At 43.4% G+C, this 23,046-nt stretch overlaps 1 protein-coding gene across 2 annotated transcripts; it reads right to left on the minus strand.

The window, feature by feature from the left end:
* Positions 1 to 1,026: 1,026 nt before the first annotated feature.
* On the minus strand, positions 1,027 to 22,696 carry LOC110530724 (annexin A5). Of its 2 annotated transcripts, none has more exons than XM_021613980.3 (15): positions 22,476 to 22,696; positions 19,139 to 19,422; positions 18,335 to 18,423; positions 17,469 to 17,813; positions 17,108 to 17,195; positions 13,950 to 14,044; positions 11,514 to 11,627; positions 11,157 to 11,247; positions 10,952 to 11,031; positions 10,782 to 10,838; positions 10,483 to 10,576; positions 10,157 to 10,252; positions 2,722 to 2,780; positions 2,381 to 2,503; positions 1,027 to 2,126 (listed from the first exon to the last, which is right to left on the minus strand). In XM_021613980.3, the coding sequence occupies exons 2-15, from the start codon at positions 19,410 to 19,412 to the stop codon at positions 2,067 to 2,069; spliced, it is 1,665 nt and encodes a 554-aa protein (XP_021469655.1). In that variant the 5' UTR covers positions 19,413 to 19,422; positions 22,476 to 22,696; the 3' UTR covers positions 1,027 to 2,066. The 2 variants fall into 2 exon arrangements, with proteins under 2 accessions (XP_021469655.1, XP_021469663.1); XM_021613988.3 differs by having other exon boundaries at positions 22,044 to 22,542.
* Positions 22,697 to 23,046: the final 350 nt, after the last annotated feature.

The following is a 23,046-nucleotide window of genomic DNA, read 5'->3' on the forward strand; positions in this document are numbered from 1 at the left end:
GAGATGATGAATATGAAGTTGAGACATTTCCCTTCAAAGCCTGGATCCATTGTTGCTTTTCACATCAGTAGCCACCCCCCTGCTTATGTTGTGAGAGAGAATAGATAAGAGTTTGAACTACAAACATGGGGGAGTGGCCCAGCCACAGGAAAGGTGCGTCTTTCTGATAAATCCGGGCCAGTGGAGTGAGAGGAAACGGAAGGTCTCTAACTGCTCCTACTGCCACCTGACTCAAACAAAGCAAACAACCAAAACCACTGACAAGTCACAAATAAATGGCAGACGTTCTCCTATTCAGGTCAGTGTTGATATTGTTGCCTTCACAATGAATGTACAAAACATTAAGAACATCTTTCTAATACGGACTTTAACGCCCTCCCAGTTTAGCCCTCACAACAGCCTCAATTCTTCAGGGCATGGACTCTACAAGATGTCGAAAGCACAGGAATGCTGGCCCATGATGACTCCAATGCTTCCCACAGTTGTCAAGTCGGCTGGATGTCCTTTGGGTGGTGGACCATTCTTGATACACACAGGAAACTGTTGAGCGTGAAAAACCCTGCAGTGTTGCAGTTCTTTACACAAACCGGTGCGCCTGGCACCTACTACCATACCCCGTTCAAAGGCACTTAAATCTTTTGTCTTGCACATTCACCCTCAGATTGGCACACATACACAATCCATGTCTCATGAGTCTCAAGGCTTAAACATCCTTCTTTAACCTGTCTCCTCCCCTTCATCTACACTGATTGAAGTGGATTTAACAAGTGACATCAATAAGGGATCATAGCTTTCACCTGGTCAGTCTGTCATGGAAAGAGCAGGTGTTCTTAATTGTTTGTATACTCAGTGTATAATTAAGTAAGCCTGCTAGCTACTTGCTAGCCATTGGTTGAAAATGTCAGGGGGCTGGGGTCATGACAGCAGCAGAAACAGGAAATAGTACTCATTCTTGCCTCAAGACTAAAACACAGTATGACACAACACAACATTAGCATGGATGGAATTACTAGGGGAAACAACAGCCATGTTTCTCAACATTTATTTTCAGATGTAGTCATCATCAGAGCACCGTTACTGAATTGTGATGCAATGAGGTTTACGTTTGGAGTTATATTGACAGATATGCTCAAAGAAAAATACAGTTCACTGTACTTGTGCACCATTAAAAACTTGAAACTTACGCTTGTAGCAAACAGAAGAAAACACATGAGTGAGTGTAAAGAAAAGTAAACAACAGTGATAGTGTACACACACCATATAAACACAATTATAAACTGGGCGGTTCAAGCCCTGAATGCAGATTGGCTGACAGACGTGGTATATCAGACCATATACCACGTGTATGACAAAACATTTATTTTCACTGCTCTAATTACATACATTGGTAACAAGTTTATAATAGCAATAAGGCACCTCAGGGGTTTGTGGTATAGGGCCAATATATCATGGGCTGTATCCAGGTACTGCTTAAGAACATCCCTTAGCCGTGGTATATTGGCCATATATCACACCCACTCGGGCATTAACTGCTTAAATATAAACTGACCACTTTGGTATTTTAGCTGCTAATTATTCTTATCAGAGTAACGTATTCAACACTGCTCAGCTAAATCAATTAGTACTGAATTAACTTGTACAATTAGATACGCATAATATTGGCACAGGCTGGTTAAATTAAAATATATCTTTAAAAAATATATATATATTGATTTAAATTCCAAATCTAATCAATGTTGCACATTGTACCTTTAAGGGCATTTTCAGATAGACTAAGATATAATACCAATCAAAGGAAAACTTATTGAAAAATATATACTTTGTTGCTCATAAAAATATAGAAAAGGAACAGCTTTAGGACATGATGTTCTCATATCATAACATGTGACAACAGTTGCGTTGATAAAATGGATGGCATGGCATGCAGAACTGCTGATTGTGGTGCAGAGGAAGACAGTCAGACAGATTGGAAGAATGGCACATATTATGATAATGATTATATTATAGGCCAGTCAGTAAATGGATATAGTGTGGAGGAGATCCCATAGAGAGCTGACATGGTCCCTCTAGTCGCTCCCTCCACACAGCTTTAACAGCAGTTTCTTATAGTCCCCTGAGGTGTCTCCCTGTCATAGACAACAAAAACAACAACACAAACACATCAACAAACTAGAACATCATGCTAGAATACCTAACCTGCTCTATAACAGTAGCATTGTTGGAGGTTTGTGTGTGTGTGTGTGTGTGTGTGTGTGTGTGTGTGTGTGTGTGTGTGTGTGGTGTGTGTGTGGGGTGTGTGTGTGTGTGTGTGTATGTGTGTGTGTGTGTATGTGTGTGTGTGTGTGTGTGTGTGTGTGTGGTGAGGAGGACAGATACTTACAGAGATGTCTGTGTAGAGTGACTTGCCGTAGTTCTTGACGTATTCCTGACGGATATCCAGCATGTCCACCTCAGAACGCGTCACCATGATCCGAATCAGGGTTTTGTCTTTGGTCCCGGCCCCCTGAGAACACGAACACACAGGTCAGGCTGGACCTAAGAACTTATCTGAAGAGTACAATTATCAGAAGCAATTACAGTAATAACAATGTCATTTCATTGTAACTGGGAAAGTAGAAATGTAATGAACTTAAACAATGTGCACTTATCAGTCATGAACATTTCTGTGGTACTGTGTGAATGTACAGTATGTAGTAATCAGCCCAGACAGACGTGTCTTACCTTCATGGACTTGTAGAGTCTCTCTGCAAAGTAGGCAGGTGTGTTCTTAATACACTTGACTGGAACACGGAGAGAGCAGAGGGTTAGAATGCCCAGCATGTACTGATCACCTACTAAACCTTAGACCAGCCCCAACTACATGGAGGGAGGGACTGATAACATAGCCCGATTACCAGTCTGTTAGTGCTAGCATGCCAACTCCTTGTCAGTCATTGCCATGGCTAACGTTTGGGTTGACGATGAAAGCAATGGAACTGGCAAGAGCACAAACAGATCCGAGGGGAGGGAAACTCAAACGAACCAAACATTTTAAAATGATAGGAAGGGAATCAACTGAAAATATTGTATATAAAGTACTATCTGAAACCTGAACTTGAGAGTTGAAGAAAACAGAGAAAATATGACTGTAGTTTGAGCGGTGAAATACATTTTCAAACATCACATCAACATGACTTCTGTATGGACGAACATGCGTAATGGAAGAAGCACACAACACGTCACACCACATCATCACAAGGGTGTAAGGTTGACATATTCTCTTCATACACAGTCAGATAACAATGTCATCCAGTCAAATGAATCTAAAAGCATGTTACTGTACCATTAACCTGAGCAATGATAGCCAAGTGGGGAAAAACACAACAACAATTACTAATTCAGGCAGCAACAGTGTGGCAACACATATTGTTCAAGCATCTTCTATAACATCTTTCAACAATAACAATGAGTAAGTTATGGGTGTTAACCAATGATGTATATAAACCCTAGATTGCTGATGCTATGTATTGACCATTGAGAGGCTTTGAAGCCACTGGTCAGCCATATTGCCACTCCCCAGTAGGAGCAGTCCTCCATAGGAATGAATGGAATTCTACAGTATTTCAATTAAATGTTTCAAGGACAAAATTGCATGTATTTATTTAAGTATTTCATTCTTGTAGTGGGGGCAGTAATGTCAGTCATCTGTCAAAAATATGTACTGTAATTAAACTGTTTTAAAATATTTTTATGTTTAACTTACATAATATAATTTAATGTACCATCACTCATTCATATATCCATCACTCATTCATATATCCTTATGTACATATTCTTTATCCCCTTACACTGTGTACAAGACAGTAGTTTTAGAATTGTTAGTTAGATTACTTGTTGGTTATTACTGCATTGTCGGAACTAGAAGCACAAGCATTTCGCTACACTCGCATTGACATCTGCTAACCATGTGTATGTGACCAATAACATTTGATTTGATTTAAACGTATTGCATTAATATTTTTTATGTTTATTTTGTATTTTTTAACCTTTATTTAACTTGGCAAGTCAGTTAAGAACAAATTCTTATTTACAATGACGGCCTACACCGGCCAAACCCGGACGACGCTGGACCAATTGTATGCCGCCCTATGGGACTCCCAATCACGGCCGGATGTAATGCAGCCTGGATTCGAACCAGGTACTGCAGTGACGCCTCTTGCACTTAGATGCAGTGTCTTAAGGCAGGGGTAGACAACTAGATTCAGCTGCAGGATGATTTTTGTCAGAGACGATGGTCGGGGGGGGCAGAAGAATTTGTACACTGCAAATTTCCCACAACTAAGCTCAAAAATAGATCATTTTCAAATACAATAATTTCATACCTTGATTACAATGAGACATGTATCATGGCACATGTATCATGGCACCGTAGAAGATGGCTGATGTTTTAAGTGTTTTTGTTTAAAAAAATAGTGTTATTTTTACAATGATTCTGTACATAATGTTCCTGCTATCGTCTCTTATGACCGAAAATAACTTCTGGACATCAGAACAGCGATTACTCACCACGAACTAGCAAAAGCTTTTTTTTGCCTTAACGAGTCCAACGAACCCGACATGAAGGACATACTGCGTTCCTGGGAACAGGCCCAAATCCCCGTCATTTGCGTGAAGAGAAGACAGAAAAAGAGGACGGAGGTCGGGCTTGCCCTCAGAGAATCCGTAGGCAATCGAATAATCCCCCATTACCTTCCGTTCTACTAGCTAACATGCAGTCATTGGAAAATTAAATTGACGAGCCAAAAGGAAGATTAAACTACTGTCACGCCCTGACCATAGTTTGCTTTGTATGTTTTTAGGTTTTGTTTGGTCAGGGTGTGATCTAAGTGGGCATTCTATGTTAGATGTCTAGTTTGTCTGTTTCTGTGTTTGGCCTGATATGGTTCTCAATCAGAGGCAGGTGTTAGTCGTTGTCTCTGATTGGGAACCATATTTAGGTAGCCTGTTTTGTCATTGTGGGTTGTGGGTGATTGTCTATGTTAGTTGCTTGTGTCAGCACTTTGGTCCGCTTCTTACGACGATCGTGACAGAATCACCCACCACAAAAGGACCAAGCGGCGTGGTAACGGGCAGCAGCAGCAGCAGCGATGTCAGGATTTCTGGACATGGGAGCGAGATCTGGACTGTATCACTACTTGGGAGGAGATAGACAGGTGGTCGGTCGACCAAGGGAGAGTGCCGGAGTCCGCCTGGGATTCTCTGGAGCAGTGTGACGAGGGATACCGGCGAATGGAGTCAGCACGGCGGCGCGGTAGGAAGCCAAAAATGTATTGGGGGGGGCACACGGGAGTGTGGCGAAGCCAGGTAGGAGACCTACGCCAACTCCCCGTGCTTACCGGGGAGCGAGAGGGACCGGGCAGGCACCGTGTTATGCTGTGGAGCGCACGGTGTCCCCGGTGCGGGTGCATAGCCCGGTGCGGTACATTCCAGCTCCTCGTATCGGCCGGGCTAGAGTGGGCATCGAGCCAGGTGCCATGAAGCCGGCTCTACGCATCTGGTCTCCAGTGCGTCTCCTTGGGCCGGCATACATGGAACCAGCCTTACGCATGGTGTCCCTGGTTCGCCAGCACAGCCCAGTGCGAGCTATTCCACCTCCCTCGCCGCACTGGCCTGGCTACCGGGAGCATGTAATCAGGTAAGGTTGGGCAGGCTCGGTGCTTAAGAGCTCCAGTGCGCCTGCACGGTCCGGTCTATCCAGTGCCACCTCCACGCACCAGCCCTCCGGTGGCAGCCCCCCGCACCAGGTTGTCTCTCCGTCTTCTGCCTACAGGTGCTTCCTCCTCTCCAGCGCTGCCAGAGTCTCCCGTCTGTCCAGCGCTGCCAGAGTCTCCCGTCTGTCCAGCGCTGCCAGAGTCTCCCGTCTGTCCAGCGCTGCCAGAGTCTCCCGTCTGTCCAGAGCTGCTAGAGCTGCCCGTCTGTCCTGAGCTGCTAGAGCCGTCAGTCTGTCCTGAGCCGTCAGTCAGCCAGGACCTGCCAGAGCCGTCAGTCAGCCAGGACCTGCCAGAGCCGTCAGTCAGCCAGGACCTGCCAGAGCCGCCAGCCAGCCAGGAGCTGCCAGAGCCGCCAGCCAGTCCTGAGCTACCCTTCAGTCCTGAGCTACCCTTCAGTCCTGAGCTGCCCCTCAGTCCGGAGCTGCCCCTCAGTCCGGAGCTGCCCCACAGTCCGGAGCTGCCCCTCAGTCCAGTGGGGCCCTTTAGCAGGGTTGCCAGTCCTAAGTCGGCAAAACTCTAGACCACCTTTACTCCACACACAGAGATGCGTAACAAAGAGCTCTCCCTCACTCTCCATTTGGCAAATCTGACCATAATTCTATCCTCCTGATTCCTGCTAACAAGCAAAAATTTTTAAAAATTAAAAATTAAGCTACAGTTTTGCTAGCACAGATTGAATATATTAATGGCATTGAAGAGTACACCAGATCAGTCATTGGCTTCATCAATAAGTGCATCGATGACGTCGTCCCCACAGTGACCGTACGTACATTTCCCAACCAGAAGCCATGGATTACAGACAACATCCGCACTGAGCTAAATGCTAGAGATGCCTTTTTCAAGGAGCGGGACTCTAACCCGAAAGCTTATAAGAAATCCCGCTATGCCCTCCGACAAACCATCAAACAGGCAAAGCTTCAATACAGGACTAAGATCAAATCGTACTACACCGGCTCCGACGCTCGTCTGATGTGGCAGGGCTTGCAAACCATTACAGACTACAAAGGGAAGCACAGCCGAGAGCTGCCCAGTGACACAAGCCTACCAGACGAGCTAAACTACTTCTATGCTCACTTTGAGGCAAATAACTCTGAAACATGCACGAGAGCACCAGCTGTACCGGAAGACTGTGTGATCACACTCTCCACAGCCGATGTGAGTAAGACCTTTAAACAGGTCAACATTCACAAGGACGCAGGGCCAGACGGATTACCAGGATGTGAGCTTACGCTGACCAACTGGCAAGTGTCTTCACTGACATTTTCAACCTCTCCTTGTCCGAGTCTGTAATACCAACATGTTTTAAGCAGACCACCATAGTCCCTGTGCCCAAGAATACTAAGGTAACCTGCCTAAATGACGACCAACCCGTAATACACACGTCAGTCGCCATGAAGTGCTTTGAAAGGCTGGTCATGGCTCACATCAACACCAGAAACCCAAGACCCACTCCAATTTGCATACCGCCCTAACAGATCCACAGATGATGCCATCTCTATTGCACTCCACACTGCCCTTTCCCACCTGGACAAAAGGAACACCTATGTGAGAATGCTATTCATTGACTACAACTCAGCATTCAACACCATAGTGCCCTCAAAGCTCGTCACTAACCTAAGGACCCTGGGACTAAACACCTCCCTCTGCAAATGGATCCTGGACTTCCTAACAGGTCACCCCAGGTGGTAAGGGTAGATAACAACACATCCACCACGCTGATCCTCAACACAATGGCCCCTAAGGGGTGTGTGCTCAGTCCCCTCCTGCACGGCCTGGCATGACTCCAACACCATCATTACGTTTGCCGATGACACAACAGTGGTAGGCCTGATCACCGACAACGACAAGACAGCCTATAGGGAGGAGGTCAGAGACCTGGCCATGTGGTGCCAGGACAACCTCTCCCTCAACGTGATCAAGACAAAGGTTCTAAAGGTTCAAAAGGTTCTACAGCTGCACCATCGAGAGCATCCTGACTGGTTCCATCACTGCCTGGTATGGCAACTGCTCGGCCTCTGACCGCAAGGCACTACAGAGGGTAGTGCGAACGGCCCAGCACATCACTGGGGCCAAGCTTCCTGCCATCCAGGACCTCTATACCAGGCGGTGTCAGAGGAAGGCCCTAACAATTGTCAAAGACTCCAGCCACCCAAGTCATAGACTGTTTTCACTGCTACCACACGGCAAGCGGTACCGGAGCACCAAGTCTAGGTCCAAGAGGCTTCTAAACAGCTTCTACCCCCAAGCCATAAGACTCCTGAACATCTAATCAAATGGCCACCCAGACTATTTGCATTGCCGCTGCTACTCTCTGTTATTATCTATGCATTGTCACTTTAATAACTCATGTACATATTACCTCGACTAACTGGTTCCCCCACACATTGACTCTGTACCGGTACACCCTGTATATAGTCTCACTATTGTAATTTCACTGCTGATCTTTAATTACTTGTTCATTTTATTTCTTATTCTTATTTGTATTTTTTAAACTGCACTGTTGGTTAGGGACTTGTAAGTAAGCATTTAACTGTTGTATTCAACTAATAATGACTAATAAAATCTGATTTGATTTGAATATTTGATTTTACCCAATCACGTCTTTTTTTTCGTGGGAAGACTTGGGAACAGATTTCCTAAATTAAACCATTTTTTGGCTGAATTTCTGGTGATTTTACAGTCTTTGACCAAAAACAATTTTTGGAGGCCCAAAAAAATCACTTGCCTGTATGAGTGAGAAAGTTACAGATGCACAAATATCATACCCATAAGACATGCTAACCTCAATAACAGGGGAGGTTAGCATTTTTGGGTGGTGTGATATTTATGCCTCTTAACTTTCTCACTCACTTATTCACGATTCATTAAGGATTATCTGTAATCATGGTAGCATCCACATTCATGTAGAAGTGTAACAAGTTTTGAGTCCCAAACTCCATGTAATCCTTGCGTGCTAGGAATATGGGACTAAATACTACATTTTTCACTACTTTAATACACATATAAGTGAATTTGTCCCTATACTTTTGATTCCCTAAAATTGGGGGACTACGTAAACAAAGTGCTGTAATTTCTAAACAGTTCACCCGATGGATGAAAATGCCCCCAAATTAAAGTGGACAGGAACTTCATAGTCATTGTATCATTTCAAATCCAAAGTGCTGGAGTAAAGAGCCAAAACAACAAAACATTTATCACTGTCCCAATACTTTTCAAGCTCATTGGTGTTAACACATTCAATAAATTTGGCCTCAACCCAATTGAGATGGCTTGGGATGATTTTGACCACAGAGTGAAGGAAAAGCAGCCAACAAGTGGTCAGCATATGTGAGAACTCCTTCAAGAATGTTGGAAAAGCATTCAAGGTGAAGCTGGTTGAGAGAATGCCAAGAGTGTGCAAAGCTGTCATCAAGGCAAAGGGTGGCTACTTTGATGAATCTCAAATATAAAAAATATTTTGATTTGTTTAAAACTTTTTTGGTTACTACATGATTCCATATGTGTTATTTCATAGTTTTGATGTCTTCACTATTATTCTACAATGTAGAAAATAGTTTTGTTTAAAAATGAAAAACTAACTTTTGACTGGTACTGTAGGTGCGTGTGTGTGTACACATTTTACTATACCTGTGAGTGCCAGAAGTCACAAGAATAGTAAACCAACAAAAATTCTGAGAAGTGAGGATATTTTGCCAGTCCTCACTTGTAAAAAGGCAATTTTAGGCTTCGGGGTTAAGGTAAGGGTTAGGAAATTATTATTATTATTTATATTTTACCCCCCTTTTCTCGATCTTGTCTCATCGCTGGAACTCCCCAACGGGCTCGGGAGGCGAAGGTCGAGTCATGCGTCCTCCGAAACATGACCCGCCAAACCGCACTTCTTAACACCCGCCCGCTTAACCCGGAAGCCAGCTGCACCAATGTGTCGGAGGAAACACTGTTCACCTGATGACCGAGGTCAACCTGCAGGTGTCCGGCGCACCACAAGGAGTCGCTAGAGTGCGATGAGCCAAGTAACGCCCCCTCCGGCCAAACCCTCCCCTAACCCGGACGACGCTGGGCCAATTGTGCGTCACTCTATGGGACTCCCGATCATGGCCGGGTTGTGATGCAGCCTGGGATCGAACCCGGGTCTGTAGTGACGCCTCTATCACTGCGATGCAATGCCTTAGACCGCTGCGCAACCCGGGAGGCCAAAATATGACTTTGAATGGGAATCAATTGTTGCTCCAAAAATGTCCTCACAAGTATAGTAAGACATAGTGGTGTGGGTGGGTGGTGTGCGTTGTTATGGGTGCTATGTGATGTTAATGTGCCTGTGTAGAAACGTGTAGGTGTGACACCAGATAGACCTGTATAGGCATGGCAGTGCATGTGTGTGTATTAACCAAAAGGTTTCCCCTTACCCACGGCCACCATTCCACTCTCCAGGTCTCCAGACATTTCTCTGTCAATGCTCTTCTCTAGGTCTCTGCCACACATCTGCTGATACTCATGGAACACTACACACACACACACACACGGATAAGGTAGCGGCAAAGGTTCTAGCTACGAGTCAAGGTGAGCGGAGAGCACCAGAGGTCTGACATTTCATATACCTTAAATTGATATGTCATCTACATTAAATTTATATTTCATATACATGTAATTGATATTTTATATACATTTAATTTACATTTCATAGATATTTAACTTCTGTCGTCACAGTACCATTCCTCTCCCCTGTAGTTACCTGCTCTGAGGTGGGGTTTGCTCCTAGAACACAGGATGGCGTTGAACTTGGACTCATCAGTTCCCACCTTGTTCTCCCCAGCAGCATACAGAGCCTGGACAGAGGGCACACAATACACACAGGCATCTTTCAATGAGTAGGTAGAGATTTCTAATATGTTGTGTAGAGTCCAGAGTTTTCCTGCCCAAATCACGTGGTCATGAAAAACTCATGGCCCGACGTATGCTGAAGACATACTACAGTATGTAGATTAGACCTCACAAGGTTCGTAATAGATAAGAAATGGCAATACACGGTACCTGAGCATCTTGTTTAGCTACAGAGATGTCCACTGTCTCTCTTTCATCTCGATTACCCTGAGAGCACAAACACAATACATAATGAATCATCCATCTATATGTACTGTTCCTAGATGTATATGTATTTAGAATGTATACACTTTTCTATATCGATGGGCCATAGGCTGTACCTGGGCCAGAGAGATGAGGAGTCTACGGAAATGTCCTGAGGTGTCCCCACTGATGGCATCTTCCAGAGACTTCTTATACTCTGAAATAACACACACAGTCCACTTCCACAATCCAATACAACAGAGGCGTGGTGTGTTTCTGAAAGGAAATATACAACTTCCTGGTTAACATTGTCTCCCTGAACAGTGTTTGTATGTAACTCACCTGTCTTGTAGACCTGGTTGAGCTCTTTGATCTCTGCATTGGAGCGAGAGGACAGGATTTCTATCAGACAGGCCTCGTCTGTCCCTGCGCCCTGTCAGAACATACAGCAGAGAATGGCTGGGAAATTATAACAGGCATATTATTATATACCAAGTATTATTTGTCTTTCTCTGTTCTTTAAGTTAGTTTAGCTAGTTAATAACACAAAAATAACACAAAACAAAATATTACTAGTTTTCATGCACACACACACAAACACACACACACACACACAGACACACACACACACACACACACACACACACATATGTTAAGAAGAGGGAATATGTCAGTGATTATAAAAACCCTTTCACAAACCTTAATGGCTTCCTTCAGTTCGTATGCATCAAGCTGGGATGGAGTCTTCAACATGGCCAGCACCAGCTTCTCAAAGTTCCCTGACAGCTCGGACTTAAGATCCTTAACCAGATCCTGGGAAGGTAAGGGGATACAAGCTTGGTATAATTCAATGCTATCCAAGCAGTCTTTGAGTTGGGCCGGTGCTCAGCAATACAGCGAACAAGCCCCTTGAATTTTCTGACTTGAATACAGACACCGTCATTTTCTGTACTGCTTGAGGACTGGCACCTCTTTTACAATATTGGTAGTAAGTCTATATAGTATAGTGCAGGGCTCTCCAACCCTGTTCCTGGAGAGCTACCGTTCTGTAGGTTTAACCTCCAACCCTGTTCCTGTAGAGGTGCCGTTCTGTAGGTTTAACCTCCAACCCTGTTCCTGTAGAGGTGCCGTTCTGTAGGTTTAACCTCCAACCCTGTTCCTGTAGAGGTGCCGTTCTGTAGGTTTAACCTCCAACCCTGTCCCTGGAGAGCTACCGTTCTGTAGGTTTAACCTCCAACCCTGTCCCTGGAGAGCTACCGTTCTGTAGGGTTAAAACCTCCAACCCTGTTCCTGTAGAGGTGCCGTTCTGTAGGTTTAACCTCCAACCCTGTTCCTGGAGAGCTACCGTTCTGTAGGTTTAACCTCCAACCCTGTTCCTGGAGAGCTACCGTTCTGTAGGTTTAACCTCCAACCCTGTTCCTGGAGAGCTACCGTTCTGTAGGTTTAACCTCCAACCCTGTTCCTGGAGAGCTACCGTTCTGTAGGTTTAACCTCCAACCCTGTTCCTGGAGAGCTACCATCCAACTCTAATATAGCACAACTGATTATAATAATTAGCTGCTTGATAAGCTGAATCAGGTTAGTTACCACTGGGGTGGCAGTGAAATCCTCCAGGAGGCTGGCTCTCTAGGAACAGTGTTGGAGTGAAAAGCACCAGGAGGCTGGCTCTCTAGGAACAGTGTTGGAGTGAAAAGCAACAGGAGGCTGGCTCTCTAGGAACAGTGTTGGAGTGAACCACCAGGAGGCTGGCTCTCTAGGAACAGGGTTGGAGTGAAAAGCACCAGGAGGCTGGCTCTCTAGGAACAGGGTTGGAGTGAAAAGCACCAGGAGGCTGGCTCTCTAGGAACAGGGTTGGAGTTACAATCTCCAGGAGGGTGGCTCTCCAAGAACAGGGTTAGAGAGGCCAAATGAGTAGAGATACTTATTTCAGTCCACTTCAAGTACTGATGTCATGTGTGTTCAACTGCTGTGCCATCTGTGTTCAACCGCTGTGCCATCTGTGTTCAACTGCTGTGTCATGTGTGTTCAACCGCTGTGCCATGTGTGTTCAACCGCTGTGCCATGTGTGTTCAACTGCTGTGCCATGTGTGTTCAACTGCTGTGCCATGTGTGTTCAACCGCTGTGCCATGTGTGTTCAACTGCTGTGTCATGTGTGTTCAACTGCTGTGCCATGTGTGTTCAACTGCTGTGCCATGTGTGTTCAACTGCTGTGCCATCTGTGTTCAACTGCTGTGCCATCTGTGTTCAACTGCTGTGCCATGTGTGTTCAACTGCTGTGCCATGTGTGTTCAACCGCTGTGCCATGTGTGTTCAACTGCTGTGTCATGTGTGTTCAACTGCTGTGCCATGTGTGTTCAACTGCTGTGCCATGTGTGTTCAACTGCTGTGCCATGTGTGTTCAACTGCTGTGTCATGTGTGTTCAACTGCTGTGCCATGTGTGTTCAACTGCTGTGTCATGTGTGTTCAACTGCTGTGCCATGTGTGTTCAACTGCTGTGCCATGTGTGTTCAACCGCTGTGCCATATGTGTTCAACTGCTGTGTCATGTGTGTTCAACTGCTGTGCCATGTGTGTTCAACTGCTGTGCCATGTGTGTTCAACTGCTGTGCCATGTGTGTTCAACTGCTGTGTCATGTGTGTTCAACTGCTGTGCCATGTGTGTTCAACTGCTGTGCCATGTGTGTTCAACTGCTATGCCATGTGTGTTCAACCGCTGTGCCATGTGTGTTCTGGGTATGGCTGTAGCTAATAAAGTCTGAGTGTATCAGATCCCTCAGCGAGTCGTTTACTGGCAGAGCCAACAGCTGCTGTTTAGATATCACTGGCACACACTAGAGAATATACTCTGACTCTCACTTCAAGGCAACATATTCAGACCATTCTATGACACTGTAACAATTATTTCATTGTTCCCTAAAAACTTAATTAGATAAATAAGGTATCACGTTTTTAAATGGGAGTGAGAGTCATGCCTATTCCTTTCAAATACCTTCCAAAAAAGAATGCATAAGAAAAAAATGTATGGTCATAATCACTGTATTGTCTTTCTATAATAAGAAATAAGCTATAAGAACATGTATATTGTACTTACATAGTATAATATAATATAATGTCAATATGACTGTATTAGCTACCTTTCCATAGGAGGTTTTGAAGGCCATGAGCATGGGGACACGCTGTCTGTTGGAGCGACTTCCTAGCAGGTCTATGATGGCCTGTTCATCAGTACCTGTAGGACAAGTCCACTGTCAGAACACATATTCAAACAGCCCATCCATTTCCCTTGGTGGATTTAGAACATAATTTTTAAGTAGTGTAGCTGAGCACACAACATTACCAGGTCCTTATACATAATTAAGTCATTCAAAGATCGATGATCATTAATAGAAGACAACATAACTGCTAGTGTTGATTATACCTATGCAAACTGTTCAAATCTACAGTGTGTATTGTATAAGGGACTGGCAAGGGGTTGTTTCAGGACAGGGCCTATTCTAACAGCTGCAATTTTTGTTTCTGGTTCCAATATTAGACTGGATCTAACTCACTTACTAGACCCCTATATAAGGGGCTAGGTTTGTGGTTTCTGAATGGTGTTTAACTGGCTGTGTACTTGCATCCAAAATAGTAGGCTGTTTGAGTATGCAAAAAAATATATGTTTTATAGTATGTATTTCAAAAATGTTAGTATACTTTAAATGCCCAGATGTCATAGTAATTTCTGCTTTGACAACAGTTGATAATCAGATATGGGGATGTGCTCCCGAAATCAACCAATAATGCAAAACTACGCAATTGCACATTTTCACTATGAGAAAATACCATTTTTAATAGTAAGTTTATTTTTCAAAATCGAGTATGGTTTAAATGTATTTATTTTACTTAACCTTTATTTAACAAGGCAAGTCAGTTAAGAACAAATTCTTATTTACAATGACGGCCTACCCTGATGAGCCAAGTAAAGTCCCCCGGCCAAACCCTCCCCTAACCCAAACAATGCTGGGACAATTGTGCGCCGCACTATGGGACTCCCGATCAAGGCCGGATGTGATACAGCCCGGGATCTAAGCCGGGTTTGCAGTGACGGCTCTTGCACTGCGATGCAGTGCCTTAGACCGCTGTGCCACTCAGGATCCCTAAATGCCAGGATGGTATACTAATTTCTGAGCTTCATCAAGTAAAATGCAATGCACACTATTCCACAATGCATTGGAAGAGGTGTGCTGCGTGTGATAGGCCCTAGTTCTCTACAAGTAGCCAAACAACTAAACTAGGCTACTTAAAACCTGTTCCTGCAGTGGAATGACCAAATCGCCCTTCTGTGATGTACAGTTTATAGTGTAATATTGGAATGCAAACTCAAAATGTAATACATCTCAACTCTATGTCTGACATGGAAAGGGATACCTAGTCAGTTGTACAATTTAATGCATTCAACTGAAATGTGTCTTCCGGGCCCATAACCACGTGTGTGAGGTGTAAACTTTTGTTTCAAAGTAGATTTGTTTAAGACTAACAAGAAACACTGAGTGACGCTGATTTAGACCATTGCATTAAAATGTTAATTGGGAAGATGCCGAATAGCGAAGCTGTCACGCCCAGACCGTAGATTGCTTTGTATGTTTCTATTTTTTGTTTGGTCAGGGTGTGATGTGGGTGGGCATTCTATGTTTGTATGTCTAGGTTTTGTATTTCTATGTTTTGGCCGGGTATGGTTCTCAATCAGGGACAGCTGTCTATCGTTGTCTCTGATTGAGAACCATACTTAGGTAGCCTGTTTTCCCACTGTTAGTTGTGGATGGTTATTTTCTGTTTAGTGTTGGTTGCACCTTGCAGAACTGTTTTGGTTATTCCTATTTTGTATCTTAGTGTTCAGTATATTAAAGATGAACACGTACCCCGCTGCATTTTGGTCTGGCGATTCCTCTTCTTCCAATGAATGCCGTGACAGAAGCTTCTGAGGTTTTGTTCAAATGTAGGCTGTAGTTTTTGTTCTTCTTAAAATGATCAAGTATTACATGGTAGGCTACATCTTTGAAAACAGAAATGTTTCTGTTTTCTCATTGGGAAGTGTTTTTTGTTCTCTTGGTTTTTGTCAGAGCTTTTAAACTAAATACAAAACCATCTTTTGATTTGTGAATGTGTCGGCACTGGGATTCGGGATGTGGCTGTGTTATTGATGTCATGTTAATCAGGCCTTTTGATTTGAGCATATTAATTGTTTTAGTTTTGTAGGCTAGGCTACCTATTTAAAGCTGCAACATGTAACTTTTGGGGTGACTCAACCAAATTAACATAGAAATGTGAGTTATAGATCTGTCTTTTGCATTGAAAGAAAGTCTAAAGAGGGTTCTTAAGTTTAGTTTTTGCGTCTTCTCCTTTCGGTTTTGTACACCAGCTTCAAACAGTTGAAAATACTATATTATTGGTTCTGGAAAATATATTTCACAGCTGTTTAGATGGTACAATGATTCTCTACACGGAGTGCTTGTTTTGTAACACTGAAATTAGGTGAAATTATTAACATTTTAGCAACCAGGAAATGGCGGAGAGATTTCTGCATATTGAACCTTTCATTATTTAATTTATTGATCAAGCCTTAGCAGTCATTCTGATCTCCTTCCCTATGATCAGTGGTTATGTTGCTGTCCAGTGGTTCAGAATTTGCGATGCACCCGACTGTCCACGTTTCATTTGCAATAGCCTATTGATTACAACATTTGAAAAGTTTTGGTGTGTACTTGGCTATTTTATGTAATTTATATGTTACAGTACTTTGGTTTCACTAATAGGTCACTTTTTCCAGTTTTGCATTTTGCATTTCCAGTTTTGGGTATGTGGTAGATTCAGCCTATTAACTAAGTATGTTGAAATGAAACCAAATGATCTGTTTCTGTCTTAGTCCTTTTTAGATAGCATAGATTGGCTATATGGTCTACAGTATAGTCTGACTATAACCAGCCTGAGTAGGCCTAAAACAATTCCTATTATGTTTAGAGAAATTCATTGAATTGGAAATGAGATATTATCAGGCTGGTTAATACGAGACATGTCCGTTGAATTTGGAAAATGCACCCGCACTCAGCCCTGCCCCACCTCAAGCCAGTCAGGAGTGCATATTGTGCACTTTAAGCATGTGGTACACTAGTATGGGTATTTGGACATAGTCTCTCACTCGCTAGACCCCTATAGAGGGTGTAGGGGTTGTTTCTGAAGAGGGTCTAACTTACTCACTAGACCCCTATAGTGTATAAGGAGCTGTTTCTTGATTGGGCCTATGTAACCAACTCACCAAAGCCCTTCATGGCTTTCCTCAGAACCTCCACATCTCTCAGGGGGTCTGCTCCTGGATAATCTTTGATGGTTCCCCTGAATCCTCTCTGGAGGAACAGGGAAGAAGAGGGCATTTTCCAGATTGTTTTACCCTTTCAGTGTTAGCTGCCAGTAAAACTCCTGTCAAATCTCTAATCATTGACATCTCAAGAAGAAACAGAAAACTATAGAAACATACCAATATTATTGCAGAACACTCAGATATCCAAATTGAAACCCATGGATGAAGTATGGACACTTAACAGGATGTATACCTGTCCTAAATAGTATTTTGAAGTACTATTGTCACAATAGGATAAAATCTTCCCAGTGTCTCTTACGTTGATGGCAGGAGCGACGGGCATGGCTCCACCTCCGTATCCTGGCATGGACGGGTTGGGCGACGGGGCACGAGGGTACCCTGGCATGGGCTGGTTAGGCGCTGGTCCTCCTCCGTAACCAGGCATGGAGGGATTGGGTGAGGGTGCCTGTGGGTAGCCAGGCATGGGCTGGCCTGGGTAGCCCATGCCTGGGCCTTGAGTCTGGGGCATCTGCCCACCTGGCTGTGGGTACAGGCCATGGGGCTGTTGGTTAGGGGGCTGGGGGGAATGTTGGGGGTACCCACCAGGGGTGAACATGGCAGGGTTGGGGTTAAAGCCCCCCATGGATGATGAGATCTGGTTGGCCTGTGATTGGAAGAGAAATGGGCATCCAATAAAAATTTGCACAGACAGTACGCTGATTGGTTTAAACTATTATGCACGAAAAGCTGTTTTGCAGATGATCAATCATGTATTATAGGTAATACAGCATCTGCTGTTGTGTTTTGATTACAAAGGAAATCAAAGACAATGCAACATAAAGAAATTATACAAAACATGTAATTATGAAGGATTACAACAGTGAAAGAGGAGGTTGCAGAAAATTATAACATTTTTGAAGCAGTATCTTAGCTAATTACGAGCCATATTATGTTCGTCATGCAAGGGAGATTTTGAAGAAAGGTTAACAAGAAAGCTGCAACAGATTATTTTTTTATAAAAGTCTTACCAGTCAACAATTGGGTTGTGATTTCCAATATTGGCCATGCAATTCATGCTAACTGAAATATTTAACGCAATGATCTGAAGAGGGATGAAGTACAGGCATGTTGAGAATATTCTCTGTGTGATTTGGGGGGATGGATGTATTTTCATGCCAAACTTACCATGCCTGGAAGATTGCCTGCGTTGAATCCAGGGTTGGACAGATTATCAACACCTATGGTGGGGAAACCAGCACCACCTCCCCAACTACCTGCAACAGGTGACATAGATGGGTGAATATGTCACTAACCAGTTTATGGCATATCACTGACAAACTGATATAGGATTATTATTATAATAGTATGTATGTAGTATGTACGGCTTTTGCTATGATGTTGTGGCTGTATATGCTTTTAAACAATCAATCGATAAATTATGTTACCAAAAACAACATAGAAACCACATAGAAAGTGCTAAGATTTCATAGGAAGGTTTCAATAAATGTCTGGTGATTGTGCTAGGCCAGAGAGGTAAATACATTGACTTTGGAATGAGACACCAGGACTAGCAATGAACTGTTCACACTTGCCAATGTATGTGACTAACCTCTGCTTCTAGTCAGCAGATATGGAATGATTCTCAGGGCACACAGAATGGGAGGACTGTGTCAGATACTAGTTGGTCTGTGAGTGTTGTCTCTCAGCACAGCAGAGGTTGTTTAGAAAACACAACGCATGCACCACAACATTACATCTAAACCTCATGATGATCTCTGGCCCTGGGATACAGGATGACAGAAGGACTCAGTCTCTGAGTTTGTCCAGCAGTACCCTATTCTCTTTTCTTGACCATGTCTTTATGTTTCTGTCTGTCTGTCTGTGTCTCCCTTAGATTACATTACATTTCATATACCTTGTACCTGTAAGAAATACTGGACGTGTCTGCATATTTTAGGACAATCATGATCTGTTGAGCTGAGGCCTTACCTGCTGGGGGCATGGCTGGGTACCCTCCAGCTCCAGGCTGTGGAGGATAGCCACCAGCCTGAGGGGGGTAACCTCCAGCCTGAGAGGGGTAACCCCCGGCTTGAGGGGGATAGCCGCCTGCCTGAGGTGGGTATCCTCCAGCCTGGGGTGGGTAGCCTCCGGCTTGGGGTGGGTAGCCTCCGGCTTGGGGTGGGTAGCCTCCAGCTTGGGGTGGGTAGCCTCCGGCTTGGGGTGGGTAGCCACCGGCTTGAGGAGGGTATCCTGGATAGCTCATGGTTTATGGTCTGAAATAAAGAAAAAATATCAAAATATAAGGCCTGTTTAATGTGTAAATGCATTTTATAAAGCCAGGAGTTTTTCTGTTCCTGGTCAGGTCATGACAGGAACACCTCCTGCCTTACAGACACACAATATGGCAGTTGGACACACAGTCAGTGCCACTCATCTGTTTGTTGTAAAACAAAGTTTTATGACTCAAATTGTGGCGTGAACACATAGGTTGGTGTTGTGGTGTCCATAGCAACTACAGAGCTAGAAACACGCCCATATACACAGTGGGCCCCTCCACCCTCAATGAAGTTAAGCTGTGGAGGAGAAATAAGGCTGAATTCCTCAGGATGACCCAAGGTTTAAGGAATCTGTGTTCCCTAAGCTGATGGCTTAATTGTTAACATGGACAATTTATGGGTTGGGTAATACTGTGTGAAATGGAACTACTATGTTCATGAAATTGAGTATTTTCCAGAAATCTAGCACAAAGAAATGCCATCTGGAAGAAGACATACATACAGTGTGTATCTCGAATAGTAATTGAGAAATAATGTATTAAAATGGGAGAATAACTATTTAAAGCCTTAGTGTACACTGAAATACTACATTTCAAATGACCCAACCTTTGCTGTTGTTACTTTTGGTGTTGCCAGTGTAACAGTACAAATTTAGACCGTCCCCTCGCCCATACCCGGGCGCGAACTAGGGACCTTCTGCACACATCAACAGTCACCCTCGAAGCATCGTTACCCATCGCTCCACAAAAGCCGCGGCCCTTGCAGAGCAAGGGGAACTACTACTTCAAGGTCTCAGAGCAAGTGACGTCACTGATTGAAACGCTATTTAGCGCCCACGCTAACTAAACTAGCCGTTTCACATCTGTTACACTCACCCCCCTTTTGACCTCCTTTTTCCGCAGCAACCAGTAATCCGGGTCAACAGCATCAATGTAACAGTTTAATTTTAAACCGTCCCCTCGCCCATACCCGGGCGCGAACCAGGGACCTTCTGCACACATCAACAGTCACCCTCGAAGCATCGTTACCCATCGCGCCACAAAAGCCGCGGCCCTTGCAGAGCAAGGGGAACTACTACTTCAAGGTCTCAGAGCAAGTGACGTCACTGATTGATACAGTATAATATTTATGATGTAAAGACTTACTACACTGGTATTACAATTTCATCCCCTATTTAATGTACTGTGCATGCGTATAAAACTACAGCCTAAAGGCGTCCATCCATAGATTCGGTTTACTCCTTGCAGAACTCGAGTAGACTTTCGCATATTACCTTAAAATACCTTAGCTTGAAAAACGAGAAAAAAGCGGCAATAGTACTGTTTGTCCCTCTTGAGATGCTGTAGCCAGTAGACGTGAAGACGAGGTCTTAGTTATGCAATATCTTAGATATCTTCTCAAGTGGAAAACTGCATGAAAACTAGTCGTCTGTCGTTGAATGACAAACACTTGAAGACTTCCCATTGTTGCCCAATCACGGACGAAGGGTCAATGGCAAAGATTTGTATAACTATAGCTAACTGGTTGAACGCGACCCGTGATTAACTTCAACCAGTTAACAAGTCGGAAATGTTCGAGTTTCCTAGTTCCGACTACCTCGTGAACGCGGCAGTAGACAAGCCTCAAAAAAATATGTGTGCTCGAACGTCACAAAATGTCGAAATAATAAATCGTACTGTTTTGACGGGAAAGCCAAAGTCCAAACAGGAATCAACCACGCTGTCGAAAAGAGTAAGACGTATGAATGATTCTCATCTAACCCATGTACAAAATATTAATTTCAACACAATGTATTTCCCCTTCTATCTTTGTCCTGAGGCTTACAGATTTTAACTAACGTTAAGCATGTATAATACTGGAGTGAAATTGTGACTGGCGAAATCTCATCTACACAAAAATAGCATTTGATTAGGACCCCTGCTCTGCCTACTCACTAAAGCCGATAAAGGCTATTACTGTATAATAACCAAACCTCAAATCAGTGGCAAATAGAGGCTAATTTAAGAACTAGGCTACCAACTGACACAATCGCTTTGATAGATTACAATGACATGTGACATCTGTTCTATTGATAAATGTGAGGAACGATACACATTTATAAAGGCCTGTGTATAAATGTAAGTAGCCATTTGGGTTCCTTGTGTACACCAACCATGTTTGCTGGGGGGATGGGATTGTTCAATACAATACACATGATGGGTGTTGGCTGTTGAGGCCTTGAACTCATACACAAATAGATATTTTGAAAATAACTACCGAGTGACTCAAATGTGTTAAGGCAGTCCTATCCAAAAGTTCAAACAACTATTTTGCTGTATGTATTAGACCCCAAAGAAAAATAAGTCTTACTTCCATCCACATGATTGGCCTATTACACAATATTTGAAGAAATAAATACTTGTAGGCAGTTAAACATCCTTATTCTAAATGTCATTTTCGACATTGAATTAACGAGAGAATAGCCATAGGCCGCCGCTTATACTAACGTTTTCGGAATAGCCTTACACTGACTGCCTCTACACCAAATGACAGCACAGTAACTGTCAAAATAGACAGAAGCAAAATATTGTACATCAGTCAACATCGAACCAAGGTAAAACATTTAAATATATCAGTACCTTTTTGGTCGACTTTCAGGCGACAGCTAAACGTTAAATTCGGTATTTCCTCGTAGTAATTTTGCGTTGTAAAGGTTTTCTGCACTAGGCCTACTAATCAGAAGAAGACAAGCCAATTTACCGAAGCTCTCGAAGACCGCCTTTCGCGTTGTCAGGCAAATTACGCAAACATAGTTTCAAATAGGTCAATAACGATAGGCCTAGAAGCTTAGCCTACTTTTATCATGTTCTCTGTGAGACATTTTGTTATTGCGTATCATATCCTTCGAGGAAGAAGGCTCGCTAGTAAATTAAATATTTCTGAGGAAAGCGACGTGTCAATAACACATTTACAAGAAACTTAGTCGCGCACGATCGCGTTTGGAAATGTTTGATCTACAAGGCTAGGTCACATTTGATTTAACCGAAAAGTGCATTTCGTTTGCCACTTACTTTTGGTTCGCGAGACGCCTTGTCCTGGCTGCGCTGCGCTCTTTTTCAAGCTACAGCCCCTGTATGTATATAAGGAAGGTGGGTGGGACTCATATTTTCCATTGAGAAACACCCATGGGCACACACCATACAGTAATTGACACACCACAGTCAGCACAGTGCTAACACTCGAGCACTATTGAGTGGACCAACGTATGACAGTGACATGTTAGGGAAAAAGTGACAAATGATGACAGAATTCACCTAGTCATAGGGAATATGGTATAGTTATCTATGCTAGCACAATGATACACTCTTAGGCTTACGTTTTTTTTTTCCTATTCGACTGGCAACTGTTAATTTTGTCTTCAATAATTGCTGTTGATTTTTGTTCACATGGTGTATTTTTAGACTTTACCCGGCCTACTAATACCAGTGGTGGAAAATGTACCGAATTGTCATACTTGAATAAAAGGACAGATACCTTAATAGAAAGTTATTCAAGTAAATGTTAAAGTCACCCAGTAAAATACTACTTGAGTAAAAGTCTAAAAGTATTTGGTTTTAAATATACTTAAGTATCAAAAGTACA

This window comes from Oncorhynchus mykiss, chromosome 1 (assembly GCF_057628025.1).
Source record: "Oncorhynchus mykiss isolate SJ-2025 chromosome 1, ASM5762802v1, whole genome shotgun sequence".
Taxonomy (NCBI): Eukaryota; Metazoa; Chordata; class Actinopteri; order Salmoniformes; family Salmonidae; genus Oncorhynchus; species Oncorhynchus mykiss.

Bases quoted from the DNA above. Each gene is read 5' to 3' on its own strand.
- LOC110530724 (XM_021613980.3), bottom strand. From the start codon at position 19,412: ATGAGCTATCCAGGATACCCTCCTCAAGCCGGTGGCTACCCACCCCAA. The intron at 11,248-11,513 runs GTTTGTGAAAGG...ATGTTCTGACAG, and splicing joins AACTGAAGGAAGCCATTAAG to GGCGCAGGGACAGACGAGGC. The intron at 2,504-2,721 runs GTAAGACACGTC...TCGTGTTCTCAG, and splicing joins GACTCTACAAGTCCATGAAG to GGGGCCGGGACCAAAGACAA.